General features: G+C 52.2%; 3 protein-coding genes across 8 annotated transcripts in view; all 3 read right to left on the minus strand.

Moving 5' to 3' along the window:
- The window catches only part of LOC132474073 (ras-related protein Rab-1B-like), a 3,199-nt gene extending 2,634 nt beyond the window's left edge, over positions 1-565 (minus strand). The window contains exon 1 of the mRNA XM_060074502.1: positions 67-565. Within this exon, the coding sequence (XP_059930485.1) occupies positions 67-80 (14 nt within the window). The 5' untranslated portion in view covers positions 81-565. The remainder of the gene's footprint in view (positions 1-66) is intronic.
- relb (v-rel avian reticuloendotheliosis viral oncogene homolog B) overlaps positions 1-10,353 on the minus strand; it is a 139,746-nt gene that overhangs the window by 45,060 nt on the left and 84,333 nt on the right. The window lies entirely within an intron of this gene.
- Positions 700-10,017, minus strand: LOC132474062 (mucin-2-like). Of its 6 annotated transcripts, none has more exons than XR_009529561.1 (8): positions 8,901-9,854; positions 8,147-8,552; positions 7,709-7,803; positions 4,815-4,962; positions 4,195-4,311; positions 3,601-3,654; positions 1,722-3,106; positions 700-1,671 (listed from the first exon to the last, which is right to left on the minus strand). XR_009529561.1 is itself a non-coding variant. In XM_060074484.1 (8 exons), the coding sequence occupies exons 3-8, from the start codon at positions 8,292-8,294 to the stop codon at positions 1,848-1,850; spliced, it is 1,821 nt and encodes a 606-aa protein (XP_059930467.1). In that variant the 5' UTR covers positions 8,295-8,445; positions 8,525-8,552; positions 9,869-10,017; the 3' UTR covers positions 700-1,847. The 6 variants fall into 6 exon arrangements, 5 of the variants coding, with proteins under 5 accessions (XP_059930467.1, XP_059930468.1, XP_059930465.1 ...); XM_060074484.1 differs by lacking the exon at positions 8,901-9,854 and adding an exon at positions 9,869-10,017 and having other exon boundaries at positions 700-3,106; positions 8,147-8,445; positions 8,525-8,552; XM_060074485.1 differs by having other exon boundaries at positions 700-3,106; positions 8,147-8,445; positions 8,525-8,552; positions 8,901-8,930.

Here is a 10,353-nt window from a genome sequence, read left to right on the forward strand (position 1 = left end):
GGTCTACAGTAGACCAGAGACTACTGGACTAGACTACTTTGAGGAAAAACAAAAGATGATTCTTACTACTCTGGATTCATCGTGGAGCGGAGAGCAGCAGACGACGAGACTAGGAGGCAAGAACCCTAGGGGACGAGGAGGTAAGACAACAAGGTGACCAGCAAACAAGTTGATCGGAGCACACAGGCAGTGTGTGTGCGTCTGTGACCCGTGTGTGTGTGTGTGTGTGCGGAACAAAAGAGGGCGTGGCTAAGCCACCAACCGATGAGACTGGCCATCATTTATTGATTGAGCAAGTCAGGTTTCTCTCACACACACACACACACGAAAAGGTGAGACACAGCAACGCACACACCACTGTTGGCTACACCAGTCTTAAGGTATACTGGTCTGAGTCCTGGTTATAATGGTCTACATGAGGATTGGTTATAATGGTCTGTGGGGACTGGTTAGATTGGTCTATGGGGACTGGTTAAACTGGTCTACAAGGACTTGTTGTACTTTCTATGGGGACTGGTTAAACTGGTCTAAAGGATTGTAAAACGCATCAAAATATAAATGAATGGTCTTAGTTTATTTTCTTTGGCGAGTGTCCGTGGTATGAGCGGGATAATGCCCTTCGAGGAGGTGACCATTATCAGGAATTAAGAGTTAATCTTATTAACTCTATCATAAATAGTTAATAATGAACATGTTGACTCCAGTTATTTCGACTTTATTTGAGGTTGGTTCATACAGCAGTGATCGGGTTAATATACTATTACTTCATCCTATGTGTAAAATATCTCCTATCTGGCTGGGAAATCTATGACGAGCAGATGAAATTCATAAAAAAAACAAACACAACCAGCAGCCCTAAACAGTTCAAATAGCTCTGTGCCAAGGCGCTGGCATCGCGGGTAATGTAGTGTCTCCTTCCTTCAGAGTAGAAGTGTCCACATTGACTCCTCAGTTCATCCGTCAAGGGAACAATCTTCAGTCATAAAGTACAGTACAGTGTATGATTCAGTAAAAAAGGCCAACGTATCCCGTTACCATGGAGCCCAGTCAGCCTAAGGTTCATGGGTCACCTGGCCTCCAGGGGAGACGGAGGGTGACATGGCCTCCAGGCCACCAGGTCTGACCCGGTTCCTCATGCCCAAGAAGAGTTCAGCTCACCCACACGGAGCCCTGCTTCTACTGTGGGCGAGGGCCTACTGCCCTGGGTTAACGAGTCTGCCCTGGGTTAACGAGTCTGCCCTGGGTTAACGAGTCTGCCCTGGGTTAACGAGTCTGTCCTGGGTTAACGAGTCTGCCCTGGGTTAACGAGTCTGCCCTGGGTTAACGAGTCTGCCCTGGGTTAACGAGTCTGTCCTGGGTTAACGAGTCTGTCCTGGGTTAACGAGTCTGCCCTGGGTTAACGAGTCTGCCCTGGGTTAACGAGTCTGTCCTGGGTTAACGAGTCTGCCCTGGGTTAACTAGTCTGTCCTGGGTTAACGAGTCTGTCCTGGGTTAACGAGTCTGCCCTGGGTTAACGAGTCTGCCCTGGGTTAACGAGTCTGCCCTGGGTTAACGAGTCTGCCCTGGGTTAACGAGTCTGCCCTGGGTTAACGAGTCTGTCCTGGGTTAACGAGTCTGTCCTGGGTTAACGAGTCTGTCCTGGGTTAACGAGTCTGCCCTGGGTTAACTAGTCTGTCCTGGGTTAACGAGTCTGTCCTGGGTTAGGTGAGGTCTGGGTTCACTGGTCCTGGGTTAGGTGAGGTCTGGGTTCACTGGTCCTGGGTTAGAGTGTCTTGGTCTGGGTTCACTGGTCCTGGGTTGTGTTGAGCTCTAGGGTCAGGGTTCATCAGGGTCAGGGTCCATCAGGGTCAGGGTTCATCAGGCTGCGTGTCCTGTACCTCCATGGGTTGGGGGGTCTGTGGTTCTTGGTCCCTCAGTCCTGGACCCGGTGCTTCTGGCTGCTCCATCGGGGGCAGGACTGCGTTCTGGGTTTCATTATCTTGTGGTGTTAGGAGGCGCTGCTCTGGTCCAGCTGGTTCTTGTGGACCAGGTGCTGGTTCTGGTCCAGAGGCTGGTAGTGTGCTGGTAGTAGGGGCTGATGGTGGACCGGTTGGTAGACTGGTTAGTGGACCGGTTGGTAGACTGGTTAGTGGACCGGTTGGTAGACTGGTTAGTGGACCGGTTGGTAGACTGGTTAGTGGACCGGTTGGTAGACTGGTTAGTGGACCGGTTGGTAGACTGGTTAGTGGACCGGTTGGTAGACTGGTTAGTGGACCGGTTGGTAGACTGGTTAGTGGACCGGTTAGTAGATCGGTTGGTGGACCGGTTGGTAGAGCGGTTGGTAGATCGGTTGGTGGTCCGGTTGGCGGTCCGGTCGGCAGTCCGGTCGGCGGTCCGGTCGGGGGACCGGTCGGCGGTCCGGTCAGGGGACCGGTCGGCGGTCCGGTCGGCGGTCCGGTCGGCGGTCCGGTTGGCGGTCCGGTCGGGGGACCGGTTGGTGGTCCGGTCGGCGGTCCGGTCGGGGGACCGGTCGGCGGTCCGGTCGGCGGTCCGGTCGGCGGTCCGGTCGGCGGTCCGGTCGGGGGACCGGGGGCGTGTGAGGGGGGCAGCCGGGCGTGGGCCGGGGGCCGGTCCCGCAGCAGGCTGAGGGCGTTGTGGGAGAAGTCCTTGAGGACGTCCAGCGTGTGGCGCTGCTGCTCCAGCGACTCGCTGATGAAGTCCTGCTGCGTCTCCACCAGCTGCTGCACGGCCGCCGCCAGCAGCTCCAGGGAGCGCGACACCGAGCCCAGCAGGGCCCCGCCCACCTGCTGCTGCACCAGGCTCTGGGCCGCCACCCGGGCCAGCCGCTCCCCCGGGGGGGAGGGGGGCGGGGCCGGGGCCGGGGCCGGGGCGGGGGGCGGGGCCGGAGGGGCGGGGCGAGGAGGGGGAGGGAGGAGGAGGGGAGGCGGCATGACGGAGGAGGAGGAGGAGGGGGAGGGGAGGGGGAGGAAGGGGGCACTGCCGTTGGAGGAGGAGGGGTAAGGAGACGGGGGCGGGGGGAGGAAGGGGGCGTAGGAGGGGGAGCTGGGGTAGGGGAGCTTGACGTCCGGGGGGAGCTCGTCCTGCTCCTCAAAGTCTAACGGCATGGCTGGAGGAGGAAGAGGAGGAGGAGGACGATGAGCGAGGAGGAGGAAGAGGAAGAGGAGGAGGAGGAGGGAGGGGGAGGAGGAGGAGGAGGAGGAGGACGATGAGCGAGGAGGAGGAAGAAGAAGAGGAGAGGAGGAGGTCAGTGGGCTCTGAGAGACTCCCTCTCACAGATCACACATGGTCAATTATAAAGTACATTATGTAGTACATTATAGGGTGTATCATAAAGTACATTATGTAGTACATTATAGGGTGTATCATAAAGTACATTATGTAGTACAGTATAGGGTTTATTATAAAGTACATTATGTAGTACATTATAGGGTGTATCATAAAGTACATTATGTAGTACATTATAGGGTGTATCATAAAGTACATTATGTAGTATATTATAGGGTGTATTATAAAGTACATTATGTAGTACAGTATAGGGTGCATTATAAGGTACATTATGTAGTATATGATTGAGTACATGATGGTTTCTAAGATTCTTACTCTCATCGTTGATCAGGTCAAAGTTCATCTCAGGAGAGGACTGGTAGAAGTCTTCTAGAAAAGAGCAGAAAAAGACACGATTAATATCACCTTCATTAACCCAGACAGGAAGACCCCCACCCTGATTAATAAATATAAAGAACAAAGAGGAGGAGGAGGAGGAAGACGCTGAGAGGAGGAGGAAGAGGAGAGGAGGGAGAGGAGGCTGAGAGGAGGAGGAGGAGGAGGAGGAGGAGGAGGAGAGGAGGGAGAGGAGGAGGAAGAGGAGAGGAGGGAGAGGAGGCTGAGAGGAGGAGGAGGAGGAGGAAGACACTGAGAGGAGGAGGGAGAGGAGGAGGAAGAGGAGAGGAGGGAGAGGACGCTGAGAGGAGGAGGCTGAGAGGAGGAGGAGGAAGAGGAGGAGGAGGAGGAGGAGGAGGCTGAGAGGAGGAGGAGGAGGAGGAGGAGGCTGAGAAGGAGGAGGAAGAGGAGGAGGCTGAGGAGGAAGAGGAGGAGGCTGAGGAGGAGGAGGAGGACGCTGAGAGGAGGAGAGGCTGAGGAGGAGGAAGAGGAGGCTGGGGGGAGCAGGAGGCTGAGAGGAGGAGGAGGTCCTACCCACAAGCTCCTCCTTGGGGGAGGAGATGGAGTGGCGGCGGGGGCGTCCTCGGGGCTTCGCTCTCGGTCTCCGTCGGCTGTACTCCTCGAAGCTCTCGATGTCCAACTCAGCCTCGTCTACACACACACACACACACACACACACACAGCTCAGAAGCCTATAGAGCGATGTTGAGGAGGAGGAGCAGAGAGGAGGAGGAGAGAGGGGGAGAGAGGAGGAGGAGGAGGATGAGAGAGGGGGAGAGAGAGGAGCAGAGAGGAGGCACAGAGAGGAGGAGGAGGAGCAGAGAGGAGGAGGAGCAGAGAGGAGGAGGCACAGAGAGAGAGGAGGAGGAGGAGCAGAGAGGAGGAGGCACAGAGAGGAGGAGGAGCAGAGAGGAGGAGGAGCAGAGAGGAGGAGCCACAGAGAGAGGAGGAGGAGCAGAGAGGAGGAGGCGCAGAGAGGAGGAGGAGGAGGAGAGGAGGAGAGAGAGGAGGAGGAGGAGAGAGGAGCAGAGAGGAGGAGGAGCAGAGAGGAGGAGGCACAGTGAGAGGAGGAGGAGAGGAGGAGGAGCAGAGAGGAGGAGGAGCAGAGAGATGAGGAGGAGGAGGAGCAGAGAGAGGAGGCGCGGCCCGCTCACCCTTGCCCGGCGCCAGCAGCAGGATCTTCTGCACCATGACCTCCACGGGGCCCAGGGTCTTCTTGTGGCCCTTGGGGGCCCGCATGGCCAGCATGCGCCTCCTCGCATCACACTTCAGGTCCGCCCACTTCTTCATGATCTGGCGCACCTGCACACACACACACACACACACACACACACACACACACACACACACACACACACACACACACACACACACACACACACACACACACACACACACACACACACACACACACACACACACACACACACACACTTAATTCTTTATTTGAATCCACCAATCACATTACAAGAGACAAATATTCAGATATTTCAGAGATAAGATAGGTCTTTGTTCAAGGGTACAAAAAACATCTCCTGCGCCACACTGCCAGGCTGCCTATCACTGCTGATATGGAGCAGAACTTTGCTAATTGTTTAGATTTTCTGCTGGAGAGCCCAGCCAGCCTTTAACCCACTGAAAACACGGTTGTGGACATGCCCCAAGCTTCCAAAAATAAACACTATTAGCTTGCATTGGTAGCCTAGGTCCCCTAGTATTTCCAGAATGGGCTGCTATTTTATGATTTTATCGTTGAAAGCAATTTCCATGTACAGATACAAATACACAGTCTATCTCAAGTAAGAGCACTTCCCTTCCGTCTCTGTTTAAAAACACAACATCAGGGGTATTTGGGATGTTACACATCACATCAATAGAGCTGTTAAACCATTCCGGCATGATGCGTGAATGTTTGTACATGGTCACATTTTCTAGAGATACTTCCTTAACATTGCTGGAAATTAGATCGACAAGTCGGTCATGGCGTGCAATATACAGTCCTTTGTACATAGTACAGCCATCCACAACATGGGCAACTGATTCAAGTTGATGGCCAGAGTGCATTATACAGTGTGGACGGTGGTGTGCAGGGTACCATGATGCCAGATTGTATTTGGTAGGTAGCACCTGCAGCCTAGCTTTGGCAGTGAAACAGAGGATGTCCTCCCCAACAGCAGCATTTTTGTACATGGAGTGGGAAGCAGAGTGGTCGGCAAAGTCTAGGCATGCTAGCTTTCCCTGCATTCTAAGTCCAGTGTTGTTTGGTCTCTGTTTGTTTTATGTTGAGAAGGAATCTCCTTGCTGTTGTGTTCTGTAGTATGTGTTGGGTCTCGTTGTGAGCTGACACAGTCACACACACACACACACATAGGCCTGTCGCGATATGCAATAAATCAATTAATTGAGCGATAAATTAAAATGAGCGATAATTTTTTGCCGGCCGCAATCATTTCCATTCGCACTCTTTTTTTTAAATCAGTTTTATTGGCCTAATCTGAGAAGAAATCTATGCCATAAACAGAAATATTATAGGCCTTTATTACACGGGTCTTCTCAATGCCGTGGAACGCTCCGTTCACTTGCATAGATCGTAGTCCGGTAACTCGTCAACCCCAGCGTCTTCAGTTGCTGAGCAACGTCAACGTCTTTGGCGGACTATTTCTCTGCTGATCAACACTACGAATGCTGCTAACGAATAAATTGTAAAAAGACACACCATGTGAAGTTATTTATTCGTCTTGGCAAGTAGCCGTGTAATAAGCGGGATGATGTATAGAACGTCGCCGGTCATTATCTAAAATAAGCCCCTTCAGGGCGAAGCAAGACACCTCCGCTGCGCGTCGGTCGCCTGTTCGCCCTGTCTGGGCTTATTTTCCCGATAGTGACCGGCGTTCTATGCATTATATATATTTATATATATTTAGCAGGGTAGGCCTAAGTAACAAATGTCGGTTTGAAATCGGGCTCCGGCTCATAATTACAGGGCACAACGAGTAAACCCCCTCGTCAAGTGTCAGTCACTTGTTGCATTGTCTGTGTGGGAGGCGGAGCCCTGGCGCAATCGTGTTTGCATCCTTTTGATTTAGTGTTTCAATTTTATTTATTGTTTTTGGTGGCGTTTGGTTTTTATTCAAGAGCATTTTTTGTTAATAGATTGTTTTTGGTTGTTTTGTTAATTTATTCTGGATATTTTAAATGTCTTCCAGACATCCAGTTCCAGTGTTCTTTAAAAATAAAGGTTTATTGATCTTCGAAAGGGTGTACTTTATCATTATATTAGTGGAAAAACTGCAATATTATAATATTATAATAATTCCTGGGGCAATTAATCGCCCAGAAAAATTTGTTATCGTGACAGGCCTACACACACACTCACTTTTTATTCCCCGTTTAGACAAGCGTTTTCGGGAGGAAATCTCCCTGCATGCGGGGACGCAAAAGTGTGTGGATTTCGATTGGGTATGCATGTCAGGCGGCTAGGTGGTGCTGTGATACACCATCACACAACACCGCCATGTTGGAGCGCATGCGTAGCATCTTCCTTCTTCTCTTATCTGCGCCGCGAAAACCAAAACATGATTACAGATCCTTCTCTGTTCAGTAATACTATCTGTACATATCCTGTACATTTCGTGGAAAGACTCCGGTACGTTTATTAGAGCAGCCAGAGCAGCTTGACGGTCCGACGCATGGAAATAATCCAACGTGTTTGTTTATTTCCCTGTACTGGCGCATGTATGCGACGTAAACGCGTACGCGACGCGAGCAGATCTGAGCAGTGTTTTGCGTCTTGGCAGTGTAGACGGAAACGCTACGGCGGAGCGTATTCAACTTTTCCACTCTGGAGGGTGGTTTCGTCACCGTCTAAACGAAAGGCACTTCCAATAAAATATTTGGTTGTTTTTACCCGCAAGCGTCCTCGTGTAAACGGGGCCTTAAGGTATACTGGTCTATGAGGACTGGTTATAATGGTCTATGGTCCATTATGGTTATGGTCTCACACACACACACTTAGTACAGTAGTACTAGTTAGTACTAGTAGACTCACCTCTCTGACTGTCACCCCCAGGCTGTTGACTTTATCTGTGATCTCAGACCACGTCTGTTTCTTAGTCTCAGACGACACACCTGCGTTGAACTTCTCTACACACACACACAAAGAAGTGTTAATTAACAATTTTTAAGTGAGATTCCTCATTAAGATTACATCAATTTTAATACATAAATGATCTAAATATTAAAATATATTGCTTAAATAATAATGAAGATCAAGTAGTGGACCTGACCTTAAATGCACACACACACACACACACACACACACACAGACAGACAGACAGACAGACAGACAGACAGACAGACAGACCCACAGACAGACAGACAGACAGACAGACAGACAGACCGACAGACAGACAGACAGACAGACAGACAGACAGACAGACAGACAGACAGACAGACAGACAGACAGACAGACAGACAGACCACTCACTGAGCACGACGAAGCGGTGGTTCTTCACCTCCTCCAGGAGCACTTTGATCTCCGCGAAGGAGAAGCGGACTTTCCCGCGCAGCCCCTCGAACCTGAAGGGGCTCTCCAGGTCCGCCTCCTCCTTCACCTCCATCCAGGAGGGATCCATGGACCGGACCACCGGGAAGCGCACGGGGAGATGTCTCTGGACAGGACCACCGAGAGGGGGGGGGGGGGGGCACAGGGAGATGTCTCTGGACCGGACCACCGGGAAGCGCACGGGGAGATGTCTCTGGACCGGACCACCGAGAGGGGGGGGCACGGGGAGATGTATCTGGACCGGACCACCGAGAGGGAGGGCACGGGTAGATGTCTCTGGACCGGACCACCGGGAAGCCAACGGGGAGATGTCTCTGGACTGGACCACCTGGAGGGGGGTGGGGGGGGGAGGACAGACACTGCTTTAGCTCTGAGGGTCTGGTTAGGGTCAGGGTACCCCTAACCCGACGTTAACCAGCTGAGCCTCATTACAGAACCTCTACGCTGACAGAAGTACTGGCACTAGCACCAGGTACTAGTACCTACTAGTACTAGGTACTAGTTCTAGAACTAGTAGTGCCTAGTACCAGTGAGTGCCTAGTACCAGTGAGTGCCTAGTACCAGTGAGTGCCTAGTACCAGTAGTGCCTAGTAGTACCAGTGCCTAATACCAGTGAGTGCCTAGTACTGACCAAACCAGAACTTAGTAAAACGTGGTTATTTATATGAACTCTAACCATCTTTAATAGTACTTTCTGCTGCTGGCTGTGGCTGCGTTGGTGGATCTCTGGAGGGTTTCAGTGTTTAAGACGAGCGTGTGGACTGGCAGAGCTGCACATTAAACGCACATCATGGGATTAATCAAGTTGTCTTCATGTAAATCTGAAGTTATGATCATTCAGTCTGTTTCCACGGTAACCTGGCGGTCGCAGCTCTGGCGGTCGCAGCTCTGGAGGTATGAGCTCACCAACCAGGAGATACCAGAGTCACTCCTGGAGCTACGAGCTCACCAACCAGGAGATACCAGCGTCTCTCCTGCAGCTACGAGCTCACCAACCAGGAGATATCAGCGTCTCTCCTGGAGGTATGAGCTCATCAACTAGGAGATTCCAGAGTCTCTCCTGGAGCTACGGTGAGTTCTGTGTCTCATATGTGGATTTAATGACAGCTTTGCGTATAATAATATATAATAATAACACAAGTAGCCCGAAATCCTCATTCATAACAACGCGTCGTTTGATCACGTGACACGCAGTTTGCCACGTGATAGCAGCGGGCCAATCAGCGCCGCTCTCCGCGCCCCTTTGTTGCTCTCCTCCTCTAGAGCTCCGCCATTTCGGGCTACAGCTCCGCCACTCTTCACCAAAACAACCGTCAAATCCGCCGTTAAACCCGGGGTTAAACACTCCCGGTACCACCGGAAGGTTACCGTGGATACCGCGCGGACGGCGCCGCCTGCTGCCCGCCTGCGTGACTCCGGGACCCGGGGAGCGGCTGGCCCCGAACCCGGTCCGGTCTGGGCTCTACGAGGAACGCGAAATGTCGGCTAGCCTCACATCGCTCGTCGTTCTCCGCAATGTGGCCACAGACGCCGTCCTAACCTCAGCCCTGACCCGTCCCCCGACGCACTGAGACGCATCCCGGGGAGGGTCGTGTCTGCTCCTCGATGTGTTTTGTTTCGTGTGTGAGAGAAGGAAATAATTACCGATTTTAATGACGTATTTTCCCTCCTCCGCAGCGCTCCGAAAGTTCGCGGTGACGAGAAGAAAGAGACTGCGCCTGCGCACACTGCTGTGCGCGCTTGGTTTTTTCGTGAACGCGCAACATTTTGGCAGAACGGCGCGCCCCTCCCCCTGTTATTCTCTGACGTCACCAATCACGAATTCTTGATCATTAAATCGCAAACTCCCTCAACAGTCCCCCACCACAAAGCTGTCCCGTTTCACAACACGCCCCCCCCCCCCACAGTGCGAACACAAACAGCTGGGAGTTCGGTCGTCAACACCAAACAATTCGTTATTTAGTTCGTGGTTGTTGTGTTCAGGTCGTGCTTGGCCGTGATATCCTCTCCGACACGTGAATTAAGCAGACATACAAACGAAGACGTTTTAATGATCAATGAATGAATGACTTGAGCAAGTCATCACATGAAAGTTCACGCAGGAACCAGGCCGAGGTGGTCAGGGAGGA

This window comes from Gadus macrocephalus, chromosome 16 (genome assembly GCF_031168955.1).
Source record: "Gadus macrocephalus chromosome 16, ASM3116895v1".
Taxonomy (NCBI): domain Eukaryota; kingdom Metazoa; phylum Chordata; class Actinopteri; order Gadiformes; family Gadidae; genus Gadus; species Gadus macrocephalus.